Source organism: Rhamphochromis sp. 'chilingali' (assembly GCF_963969265.1).
Source record: "Rhamphochromis sp. 'chilingali' genome assembly, chromosome: 1".
In the NCBI taxonomy this organism is placed as follows: domain Eukaryota; kingdom Metazoa; phylum Chordata; class Actinopteri; order Cichliformes; family Cichlidae; genus Rhamphochromis; species Rhamphochromis sp. 'chilingali'.
In genome coordinates this window covers 29,959,941-29,974,126 of record NC_137929.1, presented here as the reverse complement: position 1 = coordinate 29,974,126, position 14,186 = coordinate 29,959,941, and the positions used below count along the sequence as shown (strand labels likewise).

Genomic DNA, 14,186 nt, shown 5'->3' with positions numbered 1-14,186 from the left:
GGTAAATGGTGAAAAAAAACTAATCTTTCCATCATTTAACTGCTTATCTATTAGTCAGTTACTGAAGTCTAGTTTGAATGACAATGGGGGAGGTTTTTAATAAGTAAGAAATGCTTTAAAGTTCATGAAAATACAGTTAAAGTTCAAAATTTATACCCTTCTTTCTCGTTTTTTTTTTTTTTTTTCAAAGCTATCCAGTGAGCTGGATTGGAGTCTCTGCCAGGCCGATTCTGGCCCCCAGGCCTTATGTTTGACACCAATTCCCTAAATGAATCTGAGGCTTGAGGATCAGCGAGAACTGAATCACCAACGAGTGTCGCAAACCCAGAGCCTTGGCCCAAAACGAGAGGTGCGACTATGAACCGGCGGGCTCGACGTTTTCCTGCGCGACCTTGTGTTTGACTTTGATAATAGCGCCATTCACAGAACCATCACGCTTCAATATTTTAACACGGTTCATTAGGTTCATTCGAATTCACAAAGCACTCCTTCAACAAAACAGTATCGTCTCACCTCCATCAATCCCATTTTCCAGCCTACTCATTTTTGAGGTCTGCTTAAAAAGCCATTTAATGGCACACACCAAATCGTAATTGGCATTCTAATAGCAGTAAATGACGCCGACAAATACTCACCCATCATAGACGCTACAAGCACTTTACAATCTTTGTATCTTTTTTTTTTTTTACTAAAGTGGACATTTTCGTTCCCTCTTCACATCATCAGCGAGCGCGGAGATACCTGCACATAAATTCACAGAGAACGACACGTTTAACCCTCCCGCCCTCACCTCTTCCATGAAATAACCCTTTTAAATGCAAATACCTGGAGGCAACTGGCTTCTTATTGCACATTTCATTGTCTCCTTCGGGGTAGTGGGATAGAAAGCCTTTCTTCTCTTCATCTGCATGTAATTGCGTGCACACGGACACACACATACATGCAGCAACCACACAGTTTATGCTGGAGCAAAGCTTTAGAATAAATCAGAGCAAAAGAAACTGCCCTGTTAGGCTAACAGACGCTATTAATTCTCGCTGACTGACAAAAGCACGAGAAGCAGAATTTAATTTAAAGTTATCCTGGTGGGACAGCTGGCAGGGTCTTTGTTTTGATCTACAGGAGTGAGTGGGTAGCTGTCTAATCATATCATGCACTCGTGTCATTTTTGAGCCAGTGGGTAGTTTATGACCACTTGAAGGCTTTTCGGTTCCTTATCGGGCGGGCAGAGCAGAGTATAGCGGGATTTTGTATTCCTGTGCACGCTTTCAGTTTAACAAGTCAAACAGGTGTTGAGTGAAGAAAGGCTTCAAGTGTCTACAAGATACAAACAGCACTGCAATCACCTGCTCTGCCTTACAAACCTATGAAGTAACACACTTTTCTGATCCTCTCACATCCTCTAAGGCTGACTCGAGGACAGCTGCGTTTCCAAGTGACATCATTATTAAGAAAACCTGACTCTGACTGGTGCCCGAGACCACTTTCAGTGTAATGTGAGCCTATAAACATGCCCTTGCTGTCCTCTCGCAGATTAGACACAGCCCTGCGGATGTGCTCTGACAGCGTAACACTGCCATCTAGTGCTCGATGGGAGAAACACATTTGGAAAAGTGATATCCAATCCCACGCAGGAGGAGGGGTCTTTGTTTAATGCAAAAACACAATTAAACACCATCTAGAAATCATTCCAATGTGGAGCAAAACAAACACATCATGCTGTACCCTCTACAAACAAGACAGGATGTGCAAACTGAATCGTTTTAAGAGCATTAACCATTCAAGTAAAAGACACGCTACGTGTTTGGCGTTACATGAGGGGTTTTCCCGTTACTTGCTTTCATTAGAGCCTTTATGGCTCTTGCTCTCATTTCCAGCTCCAGCAGCTCCAGCTGCTGAATCGACGGCTTACAAACAGCCGGGTCGCCGCTAGAAACGGGTCCGCTGACATCTGGGGACTGCAGCGGTGTGCTCTGTTCTTTGGCCGCGTCTTTGATGGGAGTGGAGGAGCACGCCAAGATCTCGCTCACGCTCTTGTCTATGTCACTTTGAATGTCTTTCTTCGGCTCTGGATTTGCCGGCTCCGGCTTTGCAGCCGGGTCAGTGCACAGCCTGCTGTTGTCATCGTCGTCTCCCTCCTTCACTGCCGCAGTCTGCTCCTCTTTAACGGTCTGCTCCTCTTTGGGTCCTTCTATGTCGCTGTCGTAAGTGTCTGCGTTTATGCTGAGGACGTCGCTCTCTTCACCAGAGCCGCCACCCTCTGCGAAGAAAATTACAGTCATTTAAAAATGTGAAACGTCCCTTTACGGCCTCCTTCTGTCTTTGAAGTCTATAAACGCCTCGGGGATGTTCTTTGTAGTCATTACATATTAATTACCTTGCTTTGGGTCCTCGCTTTTTGCAGTTTCCTTGAGGCACGATGTAGAGTCTACAATACTGTCTTGCCTTGGCGGGGGAAAAATAAACGTGAAATAAAAACACAGTCACAGCGTAGTTGTTCTCTGATTAACTGTTTCACTCACTGGCTTTCCAAAGACTCTTCAGAGTTTTCATTGTCATTCCCGGCGGTCACTTCCTCCCCTTAACACAACGACACATTTTATGTGAAATTAAATGTTTTGCAGAAGTTTCAAAATGATTTTTTTTTATAAAATAGAAACATGCTTCAGTCTTACCTGCTAAGATCTGAATGAGATTTTTCTCCGTGATGGGTTCCAGCTGCTCCCAACACAGCGTTTTGATTTCCTCTACACTGCATTCCTGTAAACGACAACATCTTTAAAACGTATCTCAGATACTCCCGTCTTCATGAGAACTAATCAGCTCTTTTTATTTTCAGATAAAGAGGAAAAGTCATACCAGCGACTTGGCAACAAATATTTAAAAATAGCAGGTAAAGTCCAGCTGTTTGGAAATGAAAACCAGTGATGTGTGCCACCACTTCACAAAACACAAACACAAATTAAATGTTAAACTCAGGGTCTACTGTAGGGCAGACAGAAAGTTTGGCAAGAATCTGGGCAAAAATATTCTTTGGGTATTAATTATAATTTATTAAAGAAACACACAAGTGCTTGATGCAGGTGGTCCAATCAGTCCAGAGTCACAATAAGATGTTGAGTTTTGCAGATAACCGACAACGAAAGCTTTTTTGATCAAATCACCTTGAGTTCATCAGGAAGCATCTTCCGTAGCTTCTTCTCCCCCAGCACATGGAAGCACTGCTCCAGCATCTCCCGCTTGTCACCGACGTAAGCTGTGATGGGCTGGAAGGCCAGGCTGAGGTCCAGTCCCCCTTCCTCAATGTCACTGCCAATCTTGTCAAGCTCAGGATCAGCAAGTTCGTCCTTGGATTCCTTTAAGTTGGGAAGACAAACTAAAACACGCAGCTGCACTCGTATACACAGAATATGCTCTGCAAACTTAAATACAGTCTCCACGGTTAGGAAACAAATAATTTGAACACAATGTTGTGACTCAGGCTGTTTTCATTAATTTTTTTTGTTAAAGAGAAGATACACTCAGTTAATTAAATAGTGTAACAGCATGAAATCCAGCAGCACAGTTTGCATTTAAAGGGATCATTAAAATTCATCCAAAGCAAATTTTACTGCTGCCTAGTGGCTGAAATCCTTTAATTGGTTCTTGTTAGCTAAAAAAATAAGTTAACTACACTAAAAAAAAGATTTAAAAAAGACAAATTAAGACTTTCCTTTTATTATATTTAGACACTGCAGTGAATAAGCAGAGCAAACAATTCATTCAGTGCGACTTAATCAAAGTATTTATAAAGCAGTAACACGATGGTTTTCCCTCAGAGAGCACCAAACCAACAGTGAGGCTTTAACGCTAAAATAAAGTTGTTGTGACGATGCAAACATAACATTAACGCAATAATAACAATAATAATCGAGAGACACTCGATGTACACAAAACGCCAAATGCGTCAACTTTTCAATCATTTAAAACCAGTACGTAAATTTTAAACACAATTTAATTTACCCTCACATTTACCCTAAACTTATTCACATATATTTGTGGCTGTTATACTCCTGAACTTCTTTTCTATGGAGTTTAGCAAGGCGCTAGTCCCGAAAGCCTCACCTCTAAACCGGGCCCCGTACTCCTGCGTTTACCGCTGTCATGTCGCTCCTCGGACTGAAAGTGCTTCCTTTTCTTCTCACTGGTGCTTGATTTCTTTTTGAGCATTTTAAACCCACTCAAATTAGTCCTCCACTGAAAGCCGCTACAACCGCCGAAGCTAAAGGTCGCGGGAAACACACGTCATAAGCGAGCGACGGCTTCTTCTTTGCGTCTTATCTGTGGCATTTATCGCCACCTACCGGACAGGAGCGGTTCCAGCTCGTGGCTCTCAGTGATGTCACTCACTGAGACTGGTTTGTTTATGCCACAGGCTTAGCTGATGGTAAAAGAATGGAGAATTCATTTAAAAGGTGAAATACGGTGCTTTTAAAATGTACTGACACAATACTGTGAGAAGTCAAAGGAGCTTGTAAAGAAAAGCGTCTGGACTTCTTTAAGTTGCTTGAAGACGTTTCACCTCTCATCCGAGAAGCTTCTTCAGTTCTAAGGTCAAATGGCAGAGAGTCCCAGATTTAAACCCAGTGGGGGTATCCCCCCCAAAGAGGGACAAAAGGACCCCCTGATGATCCTCTAATCACCCTGTGAGCGACCATCTTTGAACAGAGGTGGTGGTTTACGACACCAACTGTCTGCCATCTATAATCCAGTTTTAAGTTCTCTCCCCAGGCGCCTTAACGCCCACTCACATCCGGCCCAGGATGTGATCTGACCTCAGGAAATCACAAGATAAGGTGGGGCCAGGTTTCACAATGAACTCACCCAAAACCCTGGCTGATTGGGACCCACACCCGCTTTCACACCTTGGCTCAGGTGATTAGAGGATCATCAGGGGGTCCTTTTGTCCCTCTTTGGGGGGATACCCCCACTGGGATTAAATCTGGGACTCTCTGCCATTTGACCTTAGAACTGAAGAAGCTTCTCGGATGAGAAGTGAAACGTCTTCAAGCAACTTAAAGAAGTCCAGACGCTTTTCTTTACAAGCTCCTTTGACTACGATGACCTGGATGACTGAGAACCTTCACAGACAATACTGTGAGAAAGTTTTGAGCCAGCCCTGGATTTCTTCATATTTAAATGTAAACACAGCATATGAGGTAAAAACAGAGTTTGTACATGTCTAACCAGCTTGAAAGACAATATTTGCTATGACCACCTTTATTCTTCAGCACAGCCTGAACTCTCTTAGAGGCTTTCTTGTAATTTCTTATTGCCCCCCCTTTTTTTTTTTTTTCTTTTTACAGCATCCTGAGTTTTGGGGAAATCGTGTTTCTCATGGTTCCTCACTGCTGAATCATTAAAAGAGCGCTGTAACATTAATAAGCACTATTGTGTGAATAACAAGCGAGTTCAGTCTATCAGTTCCCACCTGCTAACTAACAGCTCTGGCTCCAGGTGCAGCAGCAAAGCCTGCGGGGCTCGATGCTACGCCACATTCACCTGCAAACGTCTGTAATTCTGACTAAAACCTTCTCTCACAGCGTGTAGAGCGCACATACATTTCAACTGTAGCCCGTCATCATTTTACTCTTCAAAGCTTGCTCGGATTACACTGACAGTCAGCCACTTCCCTTTCTACATGGCAGCCATGTGAATTCACATGTTTCCCATCCCATCACCGTGTCATCAAACGCTGCGTATCTGATTTATCACTGCAAAACCTTCAAACCTGCTGCCTACATCTTTGAAGTTAGCATATTTATATTATAAAAAAGCATAATAATGATAGATTATTGCAGAAAAGCTGCACAAGCAACAATCAGAAACAAAGGGATGCATCTAAAGTTCTGTAAGTTTAATTTAATGAAGGCTGATGTTATTTACTCGACCCTCTTTGCTTCACTTAAAGAATATGTTCACATTAGCTTCTGCTTGGAGCAAAATTACACTATATTTAGCCAATAAATAAACCTGCTGCCAGGTAGCCAAGCATTTTATTTGTCTGGACTGGAACACAAGTTTCAAGGTGTTGACGACACAAGCAAGCGGTAAATCACTCTAATTGGCTTCCCGCCTCTGCCTGAAATAAGGCGGGAGCCAATACCGTGGCTGCCCGGGCTCTGTGGCGACAGCTGTCTCCACATAATGCAGGTTGTTATCCTGATGCCATCCACCGAATTATGCAGTGGATGCGGTGGGAGGCGCGCATCGATCACAATCACGTCACAGTGTGTTTTCCTTGCAACATCTGCTCCCGTGTGTCTGGATATCACCTCATTAAAAGGGCAACGATGGAGCCGGCACTGTGGAGGAGGGCGCCGCGTTTGGAGAGCGGAGAAAAGAATCAGAAGAAAAAGAGGGAAAAAACACAACAACAACAACAACTTTGACAACTACAGCCAAAACGTTTCCATCAAAAGTGATGTCGCTTTGTGACGGTTCTGCTTGAAGGGAACAAAAGGCACTCAAGGCTCGGCTGTTTAATGAAGGATTTCAGCTAATTGAGACGCACGGCCATTAGCTAAAAGCCTTTTGCTGTTTTTCCTCGTTTGGTTTGCTTTCGTAATGCATGCAAAATGATAAATCATAGAAATAAAGACGCATTCTTCAGTCACTGAAAGGGAGATTAGAGATTAGAAAACTCTGAGAGCTAAGAAAGTTATTTATCAGTGGAAACAAAGGCACGAAAAAAGAAAACAAGACTACGACTGAACAGGAAAGCAAATGGAAACTACACAGCTGCTGTTGGATCTAATGCAGGAACTGATAGTGGAAGTATTTCTACATTGTTCTCAGTTTAAAATACTGTCACACCATAGCTCACACTCTAAGTGCGCTCTTCTGCACTTTATCGCACTTTTCCTCCCACTATTCTCGCAATCAGCCACATGTGGCTAAGTTAACATGTGCACAGTAATCTGGCTTCTGCATAACCGAAGCAAAGGGTGGTTTTGCCACACAGTTACATAAAAATCATCCAAAGAAACGACTTCCATCGTCTTTAGATCGACTGAACATTGCGACATCTGTAGAAAAGCCTTTAAAAATAATTATCGTCCTCAAATGAAAAGCACCTTCATTAAATTCGGAGCTTATTTATCAGCTTATTAATTTCATCGCCTCAGGGACGCGAACACCTTTCACCAAGCGAGCAAACACGCAACCCTCCAATCAACACCTGCCACTGACAAGTCAACACTTATTGACAGCGGGCTTATTTTTAGTGAAGAATAACAACTTCACTGCCAACTGTGATACATGGTCCAACTGTGTGTTTCTACCCAAACCAACTGACACATATCAGAGACTGAGGCAGAGCTTTAGACAAAGCTGTGCTTTCTCAAATGCCAAATGCTCTCCGAATGTGGAAAAAAAACCCACAGTCTTATCACTGTAAGAGCAGAAGAGCGAGAAAATGTGGGTAGTTTTATTTAAGATGACTTCAAACTGGTCAGTAATAATAATTAAAGATAAAACTGGTGTTTTCCCTCTAACCTAAAGTCTAAACACTCAGAAATAAAGTGACTATGATCAAAAAAATGAAGCAACGCTGACCTCTTGCTGCTTTGTTCGGGAGGTCGAGGAGACCGAGTAAGCCAGACGGCTTCGTGCTCGCTCTTTATTGGTTTTCAGCTCATCAGATCAGAGTGGCTAAAGCTCAGGGGAGCACAGAACACAGCGAATCATGACTCCATATCTAACAGTCGCTGGAGCTGGAGCAGGCTGAGAGGCTATTGACACTCACCCGCTTTAGTATTGTGCCACTGATACAAAGATCTGGCTAAAGACATAACAACCAAGGAGCGAAGACGTGACGCCAAATAAAGAGTGAAATGTAAAATGTGAAAGCAGTGGATCAACGGCCATCCAGACTGTGAACATGCTTTCAGTGAGTAGCCTCAGCTAACATCCATGCTAACAGTTTTGTTTTTAAAAAGCCAATTAAATTTAATCTGTAACTACTGACTGGTGTTCTGTCCTAAACACTGCTCTCGTCCACGTTTATTCTTTTGTTATCAAGCAAAAAAACAACATAAGCACTAACTTGCTTCTCCTTGAGTCAAACATTTGAAGAACAGGTGATAAATTATCCGGTCATTAAGTGATGACGTGACGAATCCTACTTCCGGGCCTAAAGTAGTCTGCGTTTAATATGGCTTTTGTGTTGTTAACATGTTTAATGTTTTGTATTTTCTTCTATTTAATCTCAAAAAGCTCCTAAAACAGTCAGTGATCACTGATGACCTCCCTCGGCTTTTATTACCGCTAATCATTTATTTATCAATCAATCAATCAATCAATCAATCAATCAAAGCTTTATTCGTCACATGCAGGTTGCCCTGCAGTGAAATGGGACCCCCCCCCCCCGACCTTACACATATAGCACAAACATTACATGGGGATACAGGTCGGAGATTGGTAGAATCAGAGAAAAAAAACATTGAAATGTACACTACAGTGGGGAAAGTACAAGAGGAAAAAAGAGACTCCTACTCATGCTGTGCTTCCATGGTAGGACAGCATGAGAACAGGAAACAAAAAAAACTCCTTTGCACAAAAAAGCACATAAATGTCCACAGCACAACATTGTGAAGACATGACAAGCCACAGGGGGGGGTGGGGGGTGAGGAGTAATCCGAAGAAACACAGCAGCCACCCTGCACAGCGCTACCATTCCAGCGCGGCACACAGACCCGCCGTGTTCCCTCGCCGGAAACAAGCATCGAAGGCGTTGGAAAGGGAGGGGGGATGAGTGAGAGCTCAGTTTTTAAAACCTTAGGATGTAACTACAGCCCAGCCCATGCAGCAGTATATGAATGACTAACCTCGTATTGTGGATGGATTATCTCAGTTGTTCTCCTGGCTGAAGTTTGGTCCTTTTACAGCATCCTGCCATGCGATTACATTTGTTCCTGACCACCGAGAACACTCACGTTAACTTTTATCGGGTATCAAAAAGTTAGCTTGTTTATATTATGCTAACATAGCTGTGTCGCTAGCGGTCACGTAGCACATCATTATATACCAGCTAGCCCAACTTCAGTAACCCTACAAACGTCACTGCTGTTTAGTTTTCTGTCTTCGTTTATGTTGGAAGTGATAACAGAGCTGTACGCTTTAATTTGTTCCCAAAACCCCGCAGTCAGGACATGCTATATTGTATTTAGATAGGAGCTAGCGAGCTAACTTCCTGCTAACTTCTAACTCCGTTAAATGTCATAAATTCCGTTTTCATGGATGCCTGGATGTTAAACTCAATTTTTACACCTGGTAGAGCAGAACGCTGATCATTTTATTAAAGATGAAAGACTTTAGACAGTTTTTCAACTCTCAGTAATGCCATAGTGATCGTTTGATATATGGACCTGCAGCGCAGTTTAGGCCCAGACACGGCTAGTGACGTCAGACTGAACGACCGGATTAGGTACGCCTCTTCAGCTGCTCATTAATTATTATATATTCTATATTATAATTGTTAGAAAATGAAACGATACTTTTGAATTTTTCCGCTTGTATTCGTGGAGATGACATACTGTAATGTTCAGCTGTTGTGTCAAGATAAAGAAGAAGATTACATTAGGAACATGTGGCACACACTGACTAAATGTTTACATTCAGCGGTTTTGAAAAACAAGCTATAGCTGCACATAAACCGCTGAATAAAGGCTCTAAGGGGCCACTCGCTCTATGTCTGGCTCTGGATCAGACTACAGCAGCTCTGCTGCCTCCCTCATTCAGCATGCTGTTAACTGAAATATCAATTGTTCACACTTAAGCAGCAGTCTTTTTCCACAGTGCTGCAAGGCAGCTTGTTAGAGGACAGCATAAACAAACCGACACGTACACAGTTTGTCACCTCGAGCAGCGAAAGCCAGCGATGTCTATTAAAATCTCTTCATTGACATCGAGGGCCAGTGGAGCTCATCAAGAACAGCAGTCGCGGCAGAGTGAAGTTGATTTGAATCACGGGCAAAACAGGAAATGAGAAACACTCTTACAGTGTTGCCTCTTGGCGTGCGCCAGTCGGTTTAGACTATAACAGAGGCCTCTTAAATATTCATGAGTCTGCTGCGGTTTGAAGCAGACATATTGAAGTGCAACAAGTGTACGGCCTCGCTGAAGTCAGGAAAATTCAAGCAGGAGCTTAAAAGGGATGATTATGATTAACGTGATGTGAGAAAATATTGCCTAAAGAACACCGGAGCAGTTATAGGACACACTGACTGCCTGATGAAGCGTGACTGACAAGTTGTTATCCACTGAACACACCCTGGAAAATCCTGGAAAAGTTACATGAAGTTACAAAATGATCTTCATTAGAAAATAGCAACTGAGCCCATTAAGTGTCAGGAGGACACCACCCAGACTTCTGTCCATCCAGAATTCTCCACAGACATCTCCCCCTACTGGCCATTAAAAAGAATGCATGTTTAAAGGCACTTCAGAGTCGACTCCATGCTTTCTGTGGCCTTAATGAGAGTCTAAAGGGGTATCAAACATAAAACCAGGGTGCCAGAATCAACATGACAAAGACTCCAATCCGGCAAACTAGACTGCTTTAAAAAAGGTGAAGGAGGGCATACATTTTGGGCTTTTACTGACCTTTCCCAAGGCCTTTCAAACTATTTAAAGCAATTGAATAACTGCTAAACAATTAAATGTGAGAGAAATTCCTGTTACTTCATAATCTACAATAGAACTTCTGTTTTTCACAACTCGTCCACAGTAAAAAAAAGAAAGAAAGAAAAATAGATGTTGTTTGTTAATAAAACAAAACCCTTTTGGTTTATAATAACTAAAAGACAGTCTGGACAATGGGCTATCAGACCTTTTCTGTAATTTCACACATTTATTTCTTACACAGTCATTAACTACTAGAGCAATTTTCTGTCATTTTAGATTAAAGTGGGCTGTATGGAAAAATGAGTTTGACATCCCTGGCCTAAACAAATATTATGCAAAGATTACATTAAAATGACAATGCATACAAAAACAAAACAAAACTGCAATACAATAAAAAAAATAAATAAATAAACAAGAGTATTGACACAGCTGCCAAAACATAGGCTACGTCTGCACTAATCCGGATAAATTTGAAAACTGCATTTTCTAAAAACGCTCTGCATCCACACTATCGTTTTCATCCTCACAGAAAACACTTATGGTCCTGTACTGCGCATGCGTGAAACGTAAGACGATTTGACCTGTGTCATTTCCGTCTGCCATTTATTTACTTTCCAAGTTATTAGAACGTCTCGGCACAATGTCGAGGAAAAGCGCCGAGTTTTATCTGGAGCTACCTGGAGCATGTACAAACTGATATTAATCTTTAATAGGGCTGTCAAAATTGAGAGTAAACCAAACAACTCCTGTACAATGCCGTCCCCTGTCTTCGTTGAATTGGTCACATGACTGCATCATATGACTAAAATGCGTCATCGTTTTTCGAAAGCCTCCGTTTTCGCTGTCCACACTGCCACGCGAAAACGGCTTTTCAGATTTATCCACTTTGGAGAGCGTTTTCAAAAAGCTCCATTTCCCTTGACCAAAAACGCCATCTCAGTGTGGACAGAAGGCTAAAACGGAGAGAAAAAGATGTGTTTTCAAACGAAAAGCATGGTCTATTTGATTTATCTGTACATTTCATGCATGAAACATGATCCTCATTGGGTTGGTTGAACCTCTTGGACTTCATGTCTGTGCTTTAAAGGTTGAGGGAACCTCGTCAAACTGTTAAAAGACTGAGAACAAAAAGTAGACTCCACTGGTGGTACCCATCAGCCTCCTAGTAGATTCACCTATGGTATCAATTTGAACATCATACTTCACCTTGTTCTCGAGTTATCATGTTCATAAACGTAGATTTCCACCCCGCCAATCCGCCGGCCTGTTGGGGTGAAGACGACACCCCATGAGCCTTTTATTGCTGAGTAGTAAAAAAGGAAGTGGAGCTTGAGCGGACACCATGTCAACAAAGAAGTCCATAATTCCTATGTGGGGCCCCGAGCAGATTCGATAATTGCATTCAATGCTGCATAAACCAGCATTTGAATACCACAAGTGAACCCAACACAAAGCATGAACTTTATGGACGAGATGTCCTAGAAGTTTTTATAACCGGGGAAAGTTTCCACTGCTCATTGACAACTGAGTAAACTCAGTTTGACAATAACAGCTGAAGAGAACAAACAAGTAGAAGTGCTGGGCCTTGAGCTGAGGTTGATGCAGCTGTTGTCTCTGAGGTCAAAAATGAGCCGTCAAATTCAATATTCCATCAGAGCGCTTTGTGCAACGCGGTCGTTCTTTTCACGTCCTGCTCGACAGTCGAAATCGCAGGGGCAATGCATGGCGTGACTTCTATTAGATGAAATTAATGTCAACACAATGATAATAAATAAAAGAAGCTACTTTCAGCTGATCGTATATTCACAGGGAGTCGCCACATGTTTGATTTGGCAGATTTTTACCCCAGATGCCCTTCCTGACACAACGCTGAAACCATTTGTGTTTCCTCCTGGAACTGAACTGGGGACCTTTTACTTATCCAATACACTGCGTCAAGCAACACAATGGTGGAGATAACTTCTATTGAACAAATGCTTTTTCTTTGTTTATTAGAAGAGGTTTAATGACACTGAAAACAACACAAAAAATAAGGCTGCATGGTCTTAAAATTCACCAAAATGCACTTGATGAGCCAGTGTGAGCACCTCTATTAAAGCAGAGGTTTTAGCAGTTTGCTGGTTGGGTGTTGACACAATGCCAAAGAGGAAAGACATCATCAATTATCTTAAAGAATTGTTGCTGCCCATCAATCATTTCCATGTCCATCATTCAGCAGTGAGAAAGATTATTCACAAGTGGAAAACACTGACGCTGGCTGCCAAGCTTCCTATGACTGGATATCCCAGCAAATTCACCCCAAAGTTAGACTATGCAATGCTCAGTACGACCTCAAAAAACCCAAGAGAACCATTGCAGACTCAACCGGCCTCAGTTAGCTTGTTAAAAGTTAAAGCTCACGACAGTAGAATTAGAAAAAGACTGAACAATTATACCGTAGCTTCTCTCTTATCAACACCTCGTGCCAACTGTTAAGCATGGTGGTGAAGGCGTGAAGATTTGGGCTTGTTTTGCAACCACATAAAAAGCCTGCTTTGCAGTCTCTGAGTTAATTCCTCTGTAGGCTATTTATCCATCAACTAAAGCTCAGGCATACTGGGTCTAACAACAGGACAATCATCTCAAGCACAGCAGCAGATCTACAACACAGTGGGACCAGTCAAACTCCAGACCTCATGGTGATTGACATGCTGTTGAATACCCACCTGGCAGACATGCCGTTGGGCGCTGAAAGTTGACACCTCACAGATTCTGAGGCTGCATCAACATCATCGTGAATTCCCTCTTACTTTGGCTGTTTTGCTTCCACCACGATAAAATCAGACTTCCTGCACAGCGCTTTCTCTCTCTCAGTGTACTCTGAGACCAGTTTCCCATCACAAATCTCACTTTTCTGCATTATTTGCTTGCTTATTGTGCGCCAGTCTACTGTTATGTACAGTACTGTCGGTCGCAGCTTCTTTTTTTCCAAAAATGACCTCCGACAAGAGAGCTTAATTTCTGCTGTTCAATACCGAAGAAATGTCAACTTTTACAAATGAGGCCAAATTGCAAAACGCTTCGTTCTGTCTCTAATAAAACCTCTGTAACTTTGCTCTGCTTCATTTCAGCAGCATCAGGTAATGCTCATATGCTGATTCATGGGTTTCCTCCTTTTTTTGATCTACTCTGTTTTTAAGGGGGTTATCTGCTATAAAAAGCCAGGCGTTTCTTTGCGTTTTATCCTCAGTTACTTCGACACAAAGACGTCTGCTGTGATGTTTACACCTCTGATGAAGTCTCACAAGTGTCAGCTAGTTCTATAAGCTACTGAATCATGGGGTGTATGTAGTTTTCCACACACCTGTCATATTGTTTGTGTTTTAAGGTTGGGTAAGGACTAGATTTGTTTAGATTTTGTGATATGTAAAACCTTATAACTAACAGAGAGTACGCTTTCTTTTTACCATGACTAGGTTTCCTTCACATCCTGGATTTACTATCAGAAATGAGTCTGCCAGAGACTATAACACACTAACTTA

General features: G+C 42.3%; 1 protein-coding gene across 1 annotated transcript; it reads right to left on the bottom strand.

Annotated features, from left to right (window-relative positions):
• Positions 1 to 1,619: 1,619 nt before the first annotated feature.
• On the bottom strand, positions 1,620 to 4,296 carry caap1 (caspase activity and apoptosis inhibitor 1). Its single transcript, XM_080870342.1, has 6 exons — positions 4,105 to 4,296; positions 3,165 to 3,356; positions 2,676 to 2,760; positions 2,523 to 2,580; positions 2,378 to 2,445; positions 1,620 to 2,260 (listed from the first exon to the last, which is right to left on the bottom strand). The coding sequence occupies exons 1-6, from the start codon at positions 4,207 to 4,209 to the stop codon at positions 1,797 to 1,799; spliced, it is 972 nt and encodes a 323-aa protein (XP_080726468.1). The 5' UTR covers positions 4,210 to 4,296; the 3' UTR covers positions 1,620 to 1,796.
• Between the last annotated feature and the right edge of the window lie 9,890 nt (positions 4,297 to 14,186).